The 18,530-nt window shown below is 45.6% G+C and overlaps 3 protein-coding genes across 4 annotated transcripts in view; 2 read left to right on the forward strand and 1 right to left on the reverse strand.

Moving 5' to 3' along the window:
* Window positions 1-3,022, forward strand: part of adm2b (adrenomedullin 2b) — a 14,492-nt gene extending 11,470 nt beyond the window's left edge. The window contains exon 2 of the mRNA XM_030367358.1: window positions 904-3,022. Coding sequence (XP_030223218.1) covers window positions 904-1,285 — 382 coding nt within the window. The 3' untranslated portion in view covers window positions 1,286-3,022. The remainder of the gene's footprint in view (window positions 1-903) is intronic.
* A 714-nt stretch (window positions 3,023-3,736) lies between these two features.
* On the forward strand, window positions 3,737-7,891 carry miox (myo-inositol oxygenase). Its single transcript, XM_030367357.1, has 10 exons — window positions 3,737-3,999; window positions 4,361-4,441; window positions 4,537-4,617; window positions 5,052-5,214; window positions 6,081-6,148; window positions 6,290-6,399; window positions 6,535-6,602; window positions 6,921-6,970; window positions 7,271-7,383; window positions 7,472-7,891. The coding sequence occupies exons 1-10, from the start codon at window positions 3,982-3,984 to the stop codon at window positions 7,578-7,580; spliced, it is 861 nt and encodes a 286-aa protein (XP_030223217.1). The 5' UTR covers window positions 3,737-3,981; the 3' UTR covers window positions 7,581-7,891.
* Window positions 7,873-16,746, reverse strand: lmf2a (lipase maturation factor 2a). 2 transcript variants are annotated; one of them, XM_030367355.1, is made up of 14 exons: window positions 16,452-16,746; window positions 15,818-16,074; window positions 15,684-15,712; window positions 15,387-15,583; window positions 14,520-14,698; window positions 13,851-13,989; window positions 13,147-13,287; window positions 12,740-12,845; window positions 12,196-12,292; window positions 11,438-11,620; window positions 10,808-10,976; window positions 9,855-9,966; window positions 9,486-9,594; window positions 7,873-8,915 (listed from the first exon to the last, which is right to left on the reverse strand). In XM_030367355.1, exons 1-14 carry the CDS (start codon window positions 16,543-16,545, stop codon window positions 8,385-8,387), a joined length of 2,343 nt encoding a protein of 780 aa, XP_030223215.1. In that variant the 5' UTR covers window positions 16,546-16,746; the 3' UTR covers window positions 7,873-8,384. The 2 variants fall into 2 exon arrangements, with proteins under 2 accessions (XP_030223215.1, XP_030223216.1); XM_030367356.1 differs by having other exon boundaries at window positions 13,857-13,989; window positions 16,452-16,744.
* Between the last annotated feature and the right edge of the window lie 1,784 nt (window positions 16,747-18,530).

The raw sequence follows: 18,530 nt of genomic DNA on the forward strand, positions 1-18,530 counted from the left end.
GAGAGAGAGAGAGAGAGAGAGAGAGAGAGAGAGAGAGAGAGGGGGGGGGAGAGAGAGGGAGAGAGAGAGAGAGAGAGAGGGGGGGGGGGGGAGAGAGAGAGAGAGAGAGAGAGAGAGAGAGAGAGAGAGAGAGAGACAGAGAGAGAGAGAGAGAGGGGGGGAGAGAGAGGGAGAGAGAGAGAGAGAGAGAGAGAGAGAGAGAGAGAGAGGGGGGGGGAGAGAGAGAGAGAGAGAGAGAGAGAGAGAGAGAGAGAGAGAGAGAGAGAGAGAGAGAGAGAGAGAGAGAGATAACACACACACCATCCACACAAAACTGCACGATGCACACATGCACGCACAACCAGGCACGAACACACACGCAACCATATATCATGCTTATTTATTTTCGATGAGGTTTATTTATAAAGCTACAGAACTCATGCTGTCTGTGCCCTCAAATACCACCCACCCCCCACCCCGACATCGCTTCCTAATGAAATCTTTGTTTCTTTTTTTGAACTGGAACATCTGTGTTTCTCTTGCAATGGCAACAGGGGGTGTACTAATGCCAGGCTAGAGCGGGGTAGCCTTAGCTTTAGCCCTCCTGGGACATCCCATCCTCCAGGTGATCCAATCCAAACCAGACAGTCAGCGAGGTGATGGCATCAGGAGCCAGCGTGATATGACTCTGTGACTTATAGAGCTCTCCCCTCTCTCTCACCCTATCTTTCTATCCCTCCCTCTCTTCCCTCACTCTTTCCTTCTTTCTCTCTAATTTTCTCTCTCTCTCTCTCGCTCTCTCTCTCTCTCTCTCTCTCTCTCCCTCCCTCCCTCCCTCCCTCTCTCCCTCTCTCTCTCTCTCTCTCTCTCTCTCTCTCTCTCTCTCTCTCTCTCCTTCTCTCTCTCTCTCTCCTTCTGATTCAGGCTGAGCTCGAGTTTATCCGAAGTTCGTGGTGGCTTAGATCGCACGGTTGCCCTCGACAACACCGCCAGCCAACCAGAGGAAGGCGTGGCGCGGAGGACCGCGGCGCCCGGCGAGGCCCCGGTGAGGCTGTCCGAAGCGGCGCCTGAACAGAACGACCGCGTCCCCGAGGGGGGCCCGGGGACCCCAAGGCGGGGTCCCCGGGCCCGTCGCCATGCCAACCACGCGGTGGGGAGGAGCCACGTGCATCTGATGAGGGTCGGCTGTGTCCTGGGCACCTGTCAGGTCCAGAACCTCAGCCATCGGCTCCATCAGCTGATTGGACGGAGGGGGAGAGAAGACTCCTCCCCCATCAACCCACGTAGCCCGCACAGCTACGGATAGCCGCGCGCTCGTTGCGGCGCCACCGCCGCCACGGAGGACCGTCCAAGGCCAAACCTTTAGCCAGACTCCGGTACAACATTCGTCCTTTTATCCAAAGCAACCGTTTTCTAGAGACACAGGTCCTTTAGGCGTGGGCGGTGGAGGCCTGAAGATAGACTTCGGACAACCCAGTGACATGTCCGCGTGAAGGCTCGTGTCTCTGACGGTTAATACAGGCAATAAATTCTACGTGTCCCACTTTGATGTGGGACCTGATAGTCCATGGATTAATCGTACCTAATAAGTTCACTCTAATATATTAGTACGTCCCATTTACAATCACATTGAGAGTCTTTACTTGTGTCTTTACACACATTCATTTTAATTAAGCAACCACCGAAACCCGCAACCTTGGAATAGGCCAAGAAAAAAAACAGAAAGAGCCCTTGGGAAAGGACACGTCTGAGCATTGCTAGTTTGTCGTCCTTTTTTTTTTAATGCTAAACTAAATATTTTGGATCAGTGTCACTGTGCACCATGACCTCCAGACCGAGGATTAATGTTTGTGCAGTTTCACAAATCAGTTAATGATCAAAAGTCTGTCAGACGAACTCAAAACCCCGAGAACCAAGGCGTTTCGCTTTATTCCGCCTCATATTTGTTTAGACCAACATGTTGCCTTGAGGCGGGATTCTGTAAGCGCTTAATTGCCTCATAAGCGACGACAAAACACGACCAGAACTAGTCAACTTTTTGCCAGCTGGAGGAAAAGGTAACACTGTGTCAGGACGACGACAATCTTAGGATAACTTTTAGGTTTTCACGTCGACGCCATGTTGACCGGCCACTGTAGAAATGCACAAAAAGCCTCTTCTTCTTCCCCAACAAGTCATGCTATAAAACAATAGGACTTCTGGATCCCAGAGTACTACTAATCAGGGCCTTATCAACTCATTCTGCTCTCCACATAAGTAGCTTTTCAACAGAACTTTACAACCAAAGCCTTTAACCGCTTTCCCTAAAACCCTTTAGAGATTAACCCGAATAACCACTAGCCTTAAACCTAATCTAATCTTCTTTTTTAAAAGCTGATAAACAAACCCTTTAGAGATCAACCCGAATAACCACTAACCTTAAACCTAATCTAATCTTCTTGTTTAAAAGCTGATAAACAATCGACAGCCTTCCATACATACATATTGATATATATATATATATATATATATATATATATATATATATATATATATACATACATAGATACATACATAGATACACAACACAGTATATATATATATACTGTGTTGTGTTTCTATGCATGTATATATGTATATTTAAATTGACAATGCCTTTGGTTACTTTTCGTTCACCACTCCATTCTTCAACTGTTAGGTTATGTCCATGGGGACGAGGTAGTCACATTACGGATGATTTCATTAAACATCACAGCGTGTAATGATTGTAAGTATTATGTCCCTTCTCTTGTTCTCCGGACCATTTGTCCATGGTTGTTCTAAAAGGTCAAGTGTTATTGGGAACACAAAAAGCACTTTATCATCTGTTCCTTTCAGTGAGACTCGAAATTGTAAAGAAATATTATTTAACGTTAAATTAACACTGCCATCTTGCTGTAAATATTTAGTGTTGCTCAAGCTGTCCATATATAACTATTTTAAAGATTAAAGCCTTCTAAACAAAACATCTCTTGCTTGTATCGTAATCTTTTGTTGTCTAATAAAGCTTGTATCAAAGTATCAATCAAAGGCTGGTATGCATTTTATTGTCCAAAATGAGTTAGTAGTCCGTGTGGTCGGCAGTTTATGAGGGGAAAGGTGTTGTTTGATCACAAATGGTAATCATTGCTGGCCTGAACTATTTTGCCACATACGCACATGCACACATGACATGCCAGAAGCATACATTTCACCTTTATGCTAGATTTAATCTATTTTTCAATTTAAATAATATCTAACTTAATGCACATTTTTAACTACTTTTTAACCCTAATTTGAATCTAAACTAAAATACATCAGCGTCGTTCAAAATCTAGGTTAAATATTAAACCTTAGCATTCCAGTAAATGTTTCGCAAGCGAAACGCCCACTCTGGACTAGAAAACAAATGAGCAAAACACTATTGAACTACACAACAACACACATTTAACTATATAATGACACAATACTAAACTTCCTAACACACAACTGAACAACACAACAACACACTACTGAATTACACAACCACACACTACTGACCAACAGTCCTGAATAAAATAAGTGTCCAACTAAGTAGGGAATCGTTCTCTCCAACCGGACTTTGTAACTGCATCTCTAAGACCACCCCCAAACACGACCAATCACACGCATGGGACAGGTACACCCAAACAAGGTGTTTGAGTGTGTGTGTGTGTGTGTGTGTGTGTGTGTGTGTGTGTGTGTGTGTGTGTGTGTGTGTGTGTGTGTGTGTGTGTGTGTGTGTGTGTGTGTGTGCAAGGGAGTGGGATTATGATGTGATATTTGTGGAATTAGGTGTGTGTGTGTTTGTGTGTGTGGTTTCTGTTAAGATTCTGTGAATTTAAGTGGGAGAGGGGCTTGTTTGTCGAGTCTACACAAACTAGCAACAGGAGCTGCAGTGTATACGTATATAAGGGCTCAGAGTGTAGCAGACCACAAACGTCCAGACACACCAATCTGCTGCTGACCAGACCCCAGACACTGAAGATGAGAGTGGTGAACTTGGTATGTCCTGTATATCGCTGTGTTAACAAACTACAGCTATTGGAATATGTACATTTCGGTGGATAACAATTATTACTACTACTTATCTGACAAACAGGATCATCTTTTCTGCGTCTATGTGTACAATAATGTCCCCAACTGTAACTGTTTATTGTTTAATAACTAATGGTTGGTGTGGGAGGATATGGGTGGTCTTGGTGTGAGCTTTTGTCTGTCTGTATGTTTGTAATGTATGTTTTATTTTTTGTGAATTCCTCTCGAAAACAAGATGATTCATCTCAAGGGGTTTTCTCTGAATAAAATTGAAATTGAAATCACATATGCAAATATTAATTTAATGTGTGTGCGTGTACGTCTACAGGGTCCTGACCCATCTTTGGTGTATCGACCAGAAATTGTGGAAAAGCAATACAAGGATAAAGAGGATTACAGAAACTTTGAGGTAATGCCTTAATAACTGTCTTCATTCAAACTGTGCACTAAATGATGGTTTAGCTGTTTTCTGTTCATGACTTATGTGACTTTTGTGTGTTTTAGAATGGAGGTCTTTTCGATCGAGTCTTCCACACATACAAGATAATGCACAGCATCCAGACTCTGGACTTTGTCAAACTAAAGGTGAACGGTCAAAACAAATGCACACATGCTCGCACACACACACACACACACACACACACACACTCACACGCACACACACACAAACACACACATACGCACGCACACACACACAAACACACATACACACGCACACACACAAACAAGCACACACACACACACACACAAACACACGCACACGCACTCACACACACACACACACACACACACACACACACACACACACACACACACACACACACCAAGGGTTGCAGTCCACTCTCAATATTTTAGAAGGGCCAATTGAAGAAAATACCAGGCTTGCCTTTGTGGAGGAACTTTAGGATGTTCTGGACTGACAGCAGTGATTGCATTGGCGTTAGCCTGCCTTCTGGGCCACGGCTCTGACTGTATCTCTATGATGACGTACCGCTGGGCACCCACCTGACCTCCTCTAGCACTCCGAGTGGTCCCACTGCAGCCACTCCCAGATGGGGGTGATGGACGCAGTCATGTCCCTGGACCAGCTGGTGGATGAGTCAGATCCCGACGTAGACTTCCCCAACTCCTTCCATGCCTTCCAAACAGCAGAGGGAATCCGGAGGGAACACCCGGATAATGGTACAATGGTCTCACGAGCAAGAGAGAGAGGGGGGGAGAGGAGAGAGAGAGAGAGAGAGCGAGAGAGAGAGAGAGAGCGAGAGACAGACAGAGACAGAGACAGAGACAGAGACAGAGATTGAGTTGTCAGGGGGACTTTTACCCAAAAATAATATTCGAAGTTCGTTTGTTTCGAATATTTATTAATAATATTTGTACCATTAAATGCCTTCAGTAAGACCTATATAGTATAAAACGCAAGATGTATATGTTTTGTCCACCAGAAGGCAGTGTATCAGTCAACGTCACATTGCAGCTTGCCGGGATGTAGTGTAGACAGGTGGGCTCTCAAGTTGCTGGTTGCCCCGTGGTATGAGAGTTTGGTCCTACATATTCTACATATTACTTTATCCTTACCGGTTATTTCCCCCTGTATTTTTTCGAACCCAAAGTAGCGCCACACTTTGCTTCTGAAATGGTCAGGGGTGTAAATTTCGGTATCTTCCTCGGGCGTTGTTGTCGGCGTTGACGCGGCCATTTTTTTGTTATAAAATACAAATTTGGCGCAAACCAGGACGCAACGCCACCTACCGTAGCCCAGATGACAGATAATAGCCTTGCTAATGAGCTCGCGATTCACAACTTCTGAATCTGAATTGAAAACAACGTTCAAGCAAAGACATTTACAAAAAATACTGCCCATAACAGGTTCGAATGTCAAGGGCTGCCTTAAATTCGAATATTGTAAAATTGTAAAGTGCGAATATTGATTTTTTCTTTGATATTCGAATTATATTCGAATAATGAAGTTCGGAGTTAAAGCCCTAGTAAGAATCAGGGGGAACTCAATGAATCCATTGATTGTGTTGTTCTCTGTCATCCTTCAGGCTGGTTCCAGCTGGTGGGGCTCATCCACGACATCGGGAAAATCATGGCTCTTTGGGGAGAGCCCCAGGTACGAGTTTCACTGGCATTTGTAATATTATAAGTATGTTTGACTGGTCTCCATGGTGACTGTTGGTGACTAGTCTCCAGACTGACCGGTCTCCATGGCGACTGGTCTGCAGACTGACCGGGTTTTGACGTTGTAATTCAGTGGGCTGTGGTCGGAGACACCTTCCCTGTTGGCTGTCGGTTCCAGAACTCCATAGTGTTCAGGGAAAACAGTTTCCAGGACAACCCAAACACCTCTGACCCCGTGTACAGGTAGGGTGTCCCACATCTTGGGTAACATTATTTATTACAGCGTTACCGATATGCTAAAATACTTAGAGGCCTACCTCACTCACCATACACATATCAAAAACCTTTTTCAATTAACTTTCTAAATGTCTTCTCTAGTACTGAATGTGGAATCTACACAAACAACTGTGGGCTGGAAAAAGTCAACATGTCTTGGGGTCATGATGGTAGGAACATTTGAAGGACAGGGTGTACTGTAGATCAACACATAATGACGCCTGAAACATCTGGCAGGCCACGTACAAACCGCCTCCGCCCGCATCGGTTAACTTTATTGATTGTCCTCAGTGTAAATATGTTGCTTTACCATGTCAATTAAATCCATTCACCTCTCATTCTATTTTTACTTTCTATTGTTTAACATGTAGCATGTGCAACTCATTGTAACTTTAAATAAACCTTATTAGTACTTTTGTGCTTCTAAACAAAACCCTGTTAGGAAGGTTGTTCTGCATTAGACAGATCTTCTTTCTCTTCTCTTACAGAGTATCTGTACAGAGTGATGAAGTATAATGAATGCTCTATCCCAGAGGAGGTAAGAGAATACGGGGTATCAGGAATCGCAATATCGGCGAGGAGTCATAAGTCCCTGGTGATCGAGTGTAGAGTATCAAACTATAGAAGGTGAAGAAAGCAGAGAGAAGTTAAAGGGATTTGGAGTTCATGCTGTCCATCAGATCCCACCTTTTTTCTTCAGTAAAGGAACCACTTTAAAGTGGTTCTGCAGTATGACATATCTCAAAGAGAATGTGATGTGCAAAAAAATGAAACTTTAATGAGTATGTATGTAAAAATACCAGTGGGGATAAATAACCATTGTTATTTCGTTTTGAAGGGCTTGTATATGATCCGCTTCCACTCGTTCTACCCCTGGCACTCCAATGGCGACTACATGCATCTCTGCAATGAGAAGGATCTGCGCATGCTCCCCTGGGTTCAGGAGTTCAAGTACGTATAGTTCTCACACACACGTGACGCGCAAACACCCCCTTTCCACGCTTGCTTTTTCATCAATGGACTCTTGTCTTGTTTCCAGCAAATTCGACCTGTACACAAAGACCGCTGACCTGCCCGACGTCGAAGCCCTGAAACCGTACTACCAATCACTTATCGACAAGTACTGCCCTGGAATCCTTAAGTGGTGACCGGGAACACGGACCGACCCGGGCCAGACCCGGCCTCCACCCTCCGGGATCGATGAAATATATACATTTTTATATACACTCATATATACAGAATATACATATATATACTCATACATTGAGAGGAATTTGATGTACAGAGTATTTTTGCTTTATAATTTTTTATTTAACCTTTTTATATCCGATTCACTGAAGAGAAAGTGCACCACTGATATAGGAGCCTTTGTTTTCTCATAACTCATAACTCATAGCTATGAATGGCATGCCTATTTCAAATATTGTCTCTTCAAATAAACAATGTTATTCTCATTTTATTCTGAATTCTACAAAAACATTTATTGTACATATGAATTATAGTAACGAGACATATTTTTGGCGAAAGTGCAGTGTAGTTCTAAAGTCTAATGTAAATACCTCAGACATGAGCCACATTAAGTAAAATATTTCAGATGAAGAAAACACGTGGTCATACACCCATTACAGTCAATAAAACACAACCTGAATACATGTGACAGCACCTAATTTACAAACTGCATTGATATCTGATTAAACGTGTAAAAACACTCGCATTGCATCTCTCTTGGTATCTGGGTACAGACAGCATCTTCAAACCATTTGATAAGGTAGCAGCACTCGGGTTCTTGGTGGGACAAACGATATACTTTGAATGGAAGTGTACCGGTGCAGTGCTGCAAGGCGTTGCAGTTAAAGCAGCTTACCCCCCAAAAAAATACAAATAACGTTTAAGACCTCTTTGGCTATTCTGGGAGTCCACTGTCAAGGCCATGACGAAGGGAATAATCTACTTTATTTGCGCTTCCTCATGCCAGAAGCATCCGTTTGTCTTGGGACATCTGCACGCTCGTCCTCTTCTTCTTCCTCCTCCTCTGCCTGCTCCTCATCCCCAGGGTCATTCTTATCTTCATCTTCACTTTCCTCTGGTTTTACTTTGCAAACCTCCTCCTCGTCCTCCTCCTCCTCCTGCTCTTCGTCCCCAGGGTCATTCTTATCTTCATCTTCACTTTCCTCTGGTTTGACTTTGTAAACCTCCCCCTCCTCCTCCTCCTCCTCCTCCTCACTCTTCCCGCCCTCTTCTGGTGGCGTCTCTGCCCCCGGGGTGGCTTCCTGGCCCGTCCCGTTGGACCCCCCCTGCCGGGCTGCCCCTGGGCGGGCCGGCCTGGGGGGGGGGGTCCGTGTGAGGCAGAGGCACAGCACCGCACTGCCCGCCATCAGGCTCCAGATGAGCGCCGGCGCCGACTGGCCCTTCACCTGCGAGCGCAGCCATTGGACGGCGCGCGGGACCGTGGCGTTGGACGGGCGGCGGGGAGACGCCTTGTCCTGCAGCCGCCAGGTGGGATTAGATTGTGAATGAATGAATGAGTGAATGCCCATTACCAGCCGAACATTTGCAGAGGGACAGAATTACAAAGTTTTGGAACACAAATAACAAATGTGTCAACTCCCAAATAGAATAAAGTGCATAAAGTGGGTCTTGATATATGAGCTCGGTAATGGAAGCCTCGTTGACAGCCGGTATCTGTAGATCAGGCCAATTATAGGCCAAACAATGTTTCACAAGGATGGACAAGCCTTTTCCTCTGCTGAGCATTTGTCGCTGGTTTACTTTCAGCCAGAGTGAGTAACAGCGAAGAGAGCGAGAATTTAACTTGGTTATTTTAATGTGATTCGCTAGATTGGCCCGATGTCTTTGAACAACGTCAGGCCATATGTGGAAATACATATTTCCGACAATCCCGGATTGATGCAAAAAGCCAACTTGAATATCTAGATTGTATCAGTTGGCTAGGATAATGTGCAGTGTTACGTGTTCTTAGAGAGGGTCGTTCTCCAATTTAAAGCATCTTTATATAATGGCATATCTTCCCAGAATCCCTCCGTGGTCCATACCTTGAGCCCATGCTGGTAGAGCATGTTCTCCAGGAACGGGTCTCCGAGGTAAACAGTGGGGTAGAACTCCTCCACGTACACCCTCCTCCACCAACGCTCTGGGTACGACCTGCACGCGCACGCACACACACACGCACACACACACAATCAGAACCCTGCTCTAAAGCCTTGCATCACAACCCTTCACTATAGCCCTGTATCACAAGAACAACAGAAACGTGCAACAGAAGGTAATCAGTAATTAAAACGTCATGAAAACACCTTTTTTTTATCACATTTTTCATAAAAATGTTAATGGTTCCATACAAAAGAAAAACTAATTTCACTACACAGTGGAGTGAAACGGTGACGGAGGAAGGGGAGACGCACCCGTCCTCCTTGGGCTCGGTGAACCAGTACTTGTAGAGGTGCGCCCGTACGAAGGCGGGCGGCTGCGCGTGGAAGGGGTACCGGGACGCGTCGGCCTGGAGCAGCTCCACCACTGCAGAGGGGACAAAGAGCGGTCCGAGAGCCGGGCGTCAGCCGCACGCCGTCTCCACCAGGGGGCACACTCCGACCCCACCCGGCTGGCCTACGCCCATCTCACAATGTACCGCCATGCACACACGCGTCATCCAACGGGAATTATTATTGGGCGAGGCTATTTGCATGCCCTGGGACATGCTGTTTGTACCCTGGTGCCATTATCAGTACATGCACACAGAAATGTGTTCTATTAATGAATCGCAAAGGTTTTCTTTAGCCCAACGGTGGGGCCCAGACTATTCTTACCAGGGGTACGAATAGACACTCCCGATTATCCTTTCTTTATGCATGCTCTAGCTTAATGACCTGTCGTATGGAACCGTCCATTACGACACGGAGGTGTAATAGACCTCTGAAGAATAAGTGCCGGCTCCATCTAGTTTCCACTGGGTTAAAGCAGCATTAATAATCGTTCACTACTTTAACGGCACCGACAATCTAAAAAAAACAAGATGGAAATTAGATGGAAAAAGTGTGTAGATCAAAACGTGACGCAGCTTTTAATTCTCCACCACGCACAGAGTTTGTTATGTACGATCTTTCATAACCCTGTGTTATCTCCCAGAGACATGTGACCCATGTCACATGGGTCACATGTGACATGGGTCACATGTGACCCTCCCCCCGCCCAACCTCACTGTGGATCAGATCAGTAGAACCGTGACCTCTGGAGGATAAGCCCCGCCTCAGAGGCGGGGCTTATCCTCCAGAGGTCACGGTTCTACTGATCTGATCCACAGTCCTGACGGGCGTCCAACACTGTGGGGGGGCAGAGTCTGGGGCATACACACACATACCATCGCTGTGGCCCTGCAGGAGTCGGTACACCAGGCTGGTGAACCAGGGGGCCTGGGTGTGGGGGCCCAGCGCAGCGAACCACATCTGCCAGTCCAGCCGGGGCTGGTGGGGGGTCACCAGGGGAGGGGGTGTGCTGGCATTCCCGGGCTTGTACATGAAGTCGATCTCCTGAAGTGAGAGGGACTACATTGAGCTATAGTTGTGAAAAGGGTTGCTGTGGCAACCGTATCCAGCATACACCATATCACCTCACCCCCCCCCCAAAGAGAACACTGGATGGCGCTGTTCCCAACACTAGCTCACTGTAGGCAGGACGGGGTTCATTGGCAACCCACAAGGGATGGACCCCAACTAAAGAGAGGCTGACGAGAATGGAGGTTTTCCAGTTGCGTTTCTCGTCATGTGACTTGTTTGACCATGCATTTTCCGTATAATTATGAAACACATGATTTTGTCTCCAGGTTAACAAAAACCTCTTCGGTTATTCAGCATATTTAATAATCTGTAATAATAACTGAATTAAGAACTGCCTGGCTGATGAGACTACATCCAGTCGAGGACCAAGTGCCCCCGTGGTGGTACGAACGGACCCCCCCAAGAACCCCCAGAACCCCCCCCCCCCACCTCACCGTCCAGGTGACCCGGTCCTGGCTCCCCTCGATGACGACCTCGGGCCGGCCCCCCACCCCGGTCATCCTCCTGAAGAGGCCGTACGAGTTGACCAGCTGCAGGCGGTCCACGGCCTGGTGGGCCTGCCGCACCCCGGGCCACAGTCGGCCCGCCGAGTCCTGCTCCAGGTAGGTGAAGGGCACCTGGGGGCGGGGTCAGTCACACCGGGCCATCCACTCAGTAGTTTGGCAACTTTTTAAGAATTCTATTATGAATTTGCCTGTTTATTAAAGCTTTATTAACTTTAGGAAGAGTGCCATGGTGAGCATATCGTTTTAAAAACTATGTTTTTGTATTCCGAAGAGCACCTTCGCACTAACTGATTCACTTAACCAGAACTACGCCGTAGCCTTCCTACCCGTCTACCTTACTAGTATCTGGTAGTGGTTTTTTTTTTTCATGTTTTTCTTTTTAAAAAGGTGACTAATTATACCACCAGGTGTGAGTGTGATTAGCGTTTTGAAAATCTGCCTCTTCTGACATCACAAGTGGTTATTACTTGATGTATGACGGTAGATGAACAACGTTTGCTACGGTCCACTGGGTAGTCTGGTAGACTGACCTACACATCTAGGTGGACACGCCCACTCGTGATCGGCAGATTTTCCAAACGACTTGTAATGGCTAATCACACTCACACCTGGTGGTATGATATTTCACCTTTAAGGGGTTTCATTGCTGAGCTTCAGTTCAGAGCGGGTGTTAAGGCGGGGCCTACCAGGCTGATGGAGAACATGGCAACCGCCGCGGCACCAAACACCATCCACTGGAGAGTGGACAAGAACCTCTTGAAGAAACCCTCCACACAGGCACACCTGCAACACACACACACACACACACACACACACACACACACACACACACACACACACACACACACACACACACACACACACACACACACACACACACACACACACAGCTAAAGATACAGAGCAATGATCTGCCCTCATATATGGCCTGGGAGCAGTTTAGAATTTAAAAATTAAAAACACATTTTGCATCTTTCATAAGTTCCTTAAGCCTGTTAAAGCGATACCGTCATGGTCAGCTATTTTTTAAGTATAGGAGATTACTGATTCATAGGGCTGTTGGGAAATGGAAATCTGTTACTTCAACTCTGTTTCCACAAAATGTCCAAAATCACCTAAATGGGTCACACTTATTAATGATTTATTTTACCTTGATTTCACAACAGGTGTATGAAGCAGTTCTCCCTTAAAATGAAAATAGCCATGTGTGACAAGTGGTCTAGGTCCTACCTGAACATAGAAGAGACCATCTCCCAGAAGAGTGAGAGAAGTCCCACCCAGATACAGGGGATGGTGACAGTCTTCAGCAACTGGTTGAACTGGTGGAACGTAAACGCTGTAGAGATACATTACAGTCAATCAATACGTCTAGCATTTCTAATGCCAGCACTCTGACTAAAAAGTATAAAGTATAAACTTTATACTTTAAAAAAAAGTATAAACACGACAATAAACTCCAATGGTGAACGAACAAATCAAAGTAGACTTATAGACTTAGTATGGTCTTCAAATCCGAAATACATACCCAGACAAACTGTAGCCCTCAACAGAAACATGCAACTTAATTAACACATAAAAGGTTTTGAACGTGTGCGTGTCAATATACCGTGCAGAGAAAGCCCCCCTGAGAACTGTACCTGTCCTGGAAGTGACACTTTTCTTAGCCCAGTCCAGCTGCAGGTCAAAGCAAACGACGGCTCCGAATATCAGGCCGGACCAGACGGCTATCTCCAGCAAGTAGCATAACCAGGACCACCGCTTAGACTCAGGCTGGGAACCTGAACGGAGAAGAGACCCCCACCAGAAAACAACCGCTTGTGATCCACTTGCCTCACAAGTCACACTTTCAATGTTAATCTTAAGCCTGATTCTTGATCCAAACACCTGTGATTCTCAATTGGCTAAGGTCAAGGTGCCACGTTTGTTAAATATAAAACATATCGAATGCTGCTGATAAATACAGTGAGGACCAGAAATGAGAGTGTTCTTAAGGGTTCAATCGGAATCACTGCGGACCCTAGGAAAAGTTATATGCAACCCTGACACTGACTGTTTGAAGAGGGAACTGCAGTTCTGTATGGACTGCAAAAATTTGTTAGCACAGTAAATGTGTTGCATACATGGAGTGATATCACTTGAAAAGAGACCTATGTTTGGTGTGGATGGAGGGTTACTAAGGCTGTACTGATGGGTCGTTGCGGTTCATAAGACTTAAAAGGTTAGGAAACAGCTCTATACCACCCTCAAACTGCCAGGAGAATAGACCTAGATCATAATACAAGACATCAGGAATATAGGTGGGGATATAATGAGTGAGGCAAGTGTGTCTCACTCCACCAACCAGCACCGTTGGTGGTCTGTGGCTTGCGGAGCCAGAAGTTGACATGCTGGTCATCCAGTAGAGAGAGACACAACGCCAGGGTCAGCAGGTTGAAGAAGTTGTAATTTCCGGACAGGATGATCAGGACTTGCAATAGCAACTACACACACACACACACACACACACACACACACACACACACACACACACACACACACACACACACACACACACACACACACACACACACACACACCTTTGTTAAATTAGAGGAATATAATAAAAACTTCTACACAGGATGCTGTGTCATCCTGTGTAACTCTCAGAGTGCGCCATGCAGATCAACGTTCTCCCCGCCCGTCTGGCCAAGCAGTGAGAAGACTCCCCTGTTTACATTGTAACTTCTTGTTGATTCGTAACCACTTGGAAACCAGCTGGGAAAGTTCAACTTAAACATCAGTACGTGCTTAACAGTGAGCACATGACCTAGGTATTGATGCTGCAATTGATGGTGCAGTTTGAAACCAACAAATGGTTACAATGGAATTTTTAAGGAATTAAAAATACTAATAATAACTAATGCATGCCTGGGGCAAACCAGTCCCTAAGCCCGTCTTTTCAGAACAACTGATGGTAGACCCAGACTGTAAATCTCACAGGAACAAAGACGTGGGAGAAAGGGCCCCGAACCTGCAGGTAGAAGGCGCCGAGGCGAAGCCTGCGCAACGGGCTGAAGAAGAGGAAGGGCACGGGTATCTCGATGACGAAGGTTCCCACCACACTGAGCTTCTGCCACCATACGGGCAACTGGTGGGCGAACCAGGCCAGGGAGGTAGGGATGCACTGAGTCTCATAGTGGTACGTCAGAGCTGCACACACACACACACACACACACACACACACACACACACACACACACACACACACACACACACACACACACACACACACACACACACACACACACACACACACACACACACACACACACACACTTCAATAACAAGTGGAATGCTGAAATATTTCCATCTCATAATACTCAGGACCAATAACAACATTGAGCATCAAATAAACCCTCCTAGCATAGTCCAGCATGACCTTCTGAAAGCTGCAGCTCTTCTCTGGGAACACCCCCCCCCCCCTAGCTCATCCATAAGCTTAGACTACCTGCTTTGTTAGACTCGTTGTGACACTTTTTAATGGTGTCACAAACTGACATTAAAAAAGGCCTGTGGTCACAGCATTCTTATCTCTGTATGCTCAGCACCGAACAACGAAGACGGTTCTCCCTGGGAATGTGACGTCTGTGGGAGCTGGTCTGGTCGTGAGTGCTGAAAAATAAATTGTACCTCATCGTAGTTCTGCTGACAAAGCAATGTTCTGTGGCTAGTGTGCCCTTGTGTCTGTCTGAGTGGGGAGACTGTGGAAATGCTCCGACCCCTTTGGACGGAAGTGTCAAAGCTGAATGAATACAACTGGATAAATCTCTGAAAACTGTCCTTCCCCATACAACCGTGGGCCATGATGGTGGACGCACACACACACACACACACCCACCTGTGAGGCCCCACCAGGTAGGGCAGCGTGAAGTGAGCTTGACCACGCCCGACGCGAACATGAGCCTGAAGAGGAGCCAGCGCAGCAGCCAGAAGGTCACGCGGTCGTGCTGCCGCTCCCCCCTGGGGGCCCCCCGGACCAGGCACAGCGGGGCCACCAGGACGCACAGGAACCCCGTCTCCAGCAGCAGGTTGTCCCTGGGGAGGGAGAGCGGCGCATGAAGGACAGCTACGGGGGAGAGGGCTGCGTTCCAATAGTCGGTCGACTCTTCTACATCGTCGGGAAGCGCAGACTCACCACTGGAAGTAGAGGAACACCTGGCCCACCTGGAACAAGCACAAACTAAATAAAAAACACGGATTGGGAAGTATGATAATAAGATACGTTTTTAGACAAGGGATATGGAGAGCAACATTGACTTTAAAAATCACCTGGTAAAGGGACAAATAAAGCAGCCAGAGAACGAAAAACACGAGGCTGTCTCGGAGTGGCTCCAGCAGGGTGGCGGCGAGGCTGAGGGCCGCCCCGACCAGGCACAGCAGCTCCACGGAGGTGTGAGTGCTCAGGCCGAGTTTAGGCGACAGCCAAAGCAACGTCGGCGACGACTGGAACTGCGCCCACAGGGACCTGTCGCCGCTGTAACGCAGCTGCTTCCGCGCAGGCAGCAAGCCCTCATTACCGTAAAGACCTATTCAAAATAGCACACGAATAATAGACTGGGTGATTCAAGACAGCTTTATTCAACTTTTTAATTATTCCCGGTGTTCATCATTCGTTATTCATCATTATCATACGTCATTCCTTGAGCTTTAACTTTCAAATACTTTTGTTTTGCTTTAATCAAATGCAAGAACACGTCACCCGCGAGTGTGTATAACGTACAGGGTTACGCAGCAGGAGGCTTTTGTTGGCGCTGACCACACAGAACCGTCTGGAGAAAGTTCCAGACAGACAAGTCTGGGCATCTCCGATAACGGGGGGCGCGTATTGGCGTCGCGCAGAACTCACACGCTAGCAAGCTAACACACCACTTTAGCTGAAACGTGCAAGACACAAGTCCCTTACCTGGTATTTGCATGTAAAGCGAGACAAAGGCAGACATGTATATCAACGCCATGCTCCAGAGGAACAGGCGGCGTGGCAGTGCAATGTCACCCATCGTGAGTGTCCTCCTGCCTTGACACCTAGCTGCAGAGACTGCACCTCTAGGACAAATCGCACAACCCGCGGCTGGAAGTGGTGGCTGTGGCTGGAGGAATTCATGTACATGGAGCCACGTGACCAGAAGACACGTAGAAACTGGCAGCAGCAGGCAGCAGGGAAACTCGGGATTCCACGGATTATGCTCATGGTCCAAGTTTTTTTTTTTGTTATGGTTATAGTAGACTCTCCCCAAAAATAAATCAAATAAATCATATTTTATAACGGCCTTGTTTATTTTGGTGCAACTACACGTCTTTCCCCCACAGAAGCATAGCCCAGGGGCAAAATGTGTGTTTATTAACGTGGGTCTGCAAAGTTACACACCTACATCAGGGTCAATTCTAGGTTCTGACTTTTGGGGGGGCTCAACCCCAGGAAGCCACAGGGGTATATGAAGTATATAAAGTCCTGTCCAAGATTTTTTTATTCCACAACCTTTATTTTATTAGTTACTATGCTTTTGTATGTCTAAGCCAAAAGCTGGCAGTGTCAACTAAATAATGCAGTTCTTAATCACTAAAGTGATGAAAGGAAAAAATACTATTTGGATGAAGGAATAATCAATGGATGTGAACTGGATTAACAAATTTGAGGTATATTAAATTTCCTAGGTGTAAGTTTCACTCAAAAATGACCATATTTCCCCCTTTTTTTTAATTTACAGTTACTGAAACACATTGGTACAACAAGTTTAATAATATGAGAAACATACCACTATTTCGGGAGCAATAAACTACGTTGTCTCACTTTCAGGGACCCATACATTTTTATAAAACTTCTGATGCAAAAAAATCTTGTTCTGATGCAAAAAAAGGGTGCTAATTTTCAGTTAAAACAAAACCGCTGGCATTATTTTATCAGCTGTGGGCGTTTTCATTGCCATAACAACGTGAGCTAATCAACAAGTACAACATGTTCTAGACCAGTTGTAGCTCTCAATTATTTTCTGTCATTCCCACCCTAGGAGACAGATATTTTTTCGCGCCCTCCCTCAATTGAAATAGCCTACTATTGAGAAGCTGCGAGATAGTAGGCTATAACATTTACAACAACAAAAAGCAATTTCCAAGTTCAGTTTATTAACTCAATTTGTAACATTTAAACAAGACTGCTAAGTGTGTGTGCATCTCAAAACAGAGAAACAAGAGCATATGATTCACTGGGGTTTGCATTTAATGAAAAATATTTTCAAACAGTAAACATTGGTCACTTGTCAGCTTCATCAGCTTATTCCCTTTCAAAAAAAATAATATATGTTCATCTTTCAAGCATGAATAAAGACACCAAGTCCCTCTGTCAACTGTAAGATCAAAATTCTCGGTATTATGTTTATTTAAAATAAAATAAGTAACTTATTAAAGTTACACCTTTTATAAGCTGAGGGCGTTTTCATGAGTCTCATAGTATTAAAACATGTTGTACTTGTTGATTAGCTCACGTTGTTATGGCAATGAATACGTCCTCAGCTGATAAAATAATGCCAGCGGCTTTTTTCAACTGAAAATTAGCACCCATGTCAACTTCTTCTGCTCATTGCACCTTATCGTGCTTATCATGCTACGCAGCATTACAAGCCCCTGCCGACTAAAACATGGAGCAATTCAAGAAGAGGCATAGATAGAATCGCCTTGTGGTCAACTGTCATTTAATAGTCATCTGACAGATTATGTCAAGGTTTTAAAATGATTATTATTATTATTAGCTGGTCATGTTATAAAACAGCTGGAAATCGTGGATTTTCTGATAAAGACTAGCAATCCTTTTTGACAGACAAAACAGCAGAAACTATATGTTAAGTGTACTCGTGCTGCCTTTTTGGTTTTGTCAAACAGGAGACGCCCACCCACCAATCAGAGGTTAGAGATTTCTGCAGGACGGTTGCGCCCGATTTCACTAGCCCATTTGTGCCTGTTCATTACAGCATCTATTCTCTCATTGCTT

This window comes from Gadus morhua, chromosome 9 (assembly GCF_902167405.1).
Source record: "Gadus morhua chromosome 9, gadMor3.0, whole genome shotgun sequence".
Taxonomy (NCBI): domain Eukaryota; kingdom Metazoa; phylum Chordata; class Actinopteri; order Gadiformes; family Gadidae; genus Gadus; species Gadus morhua.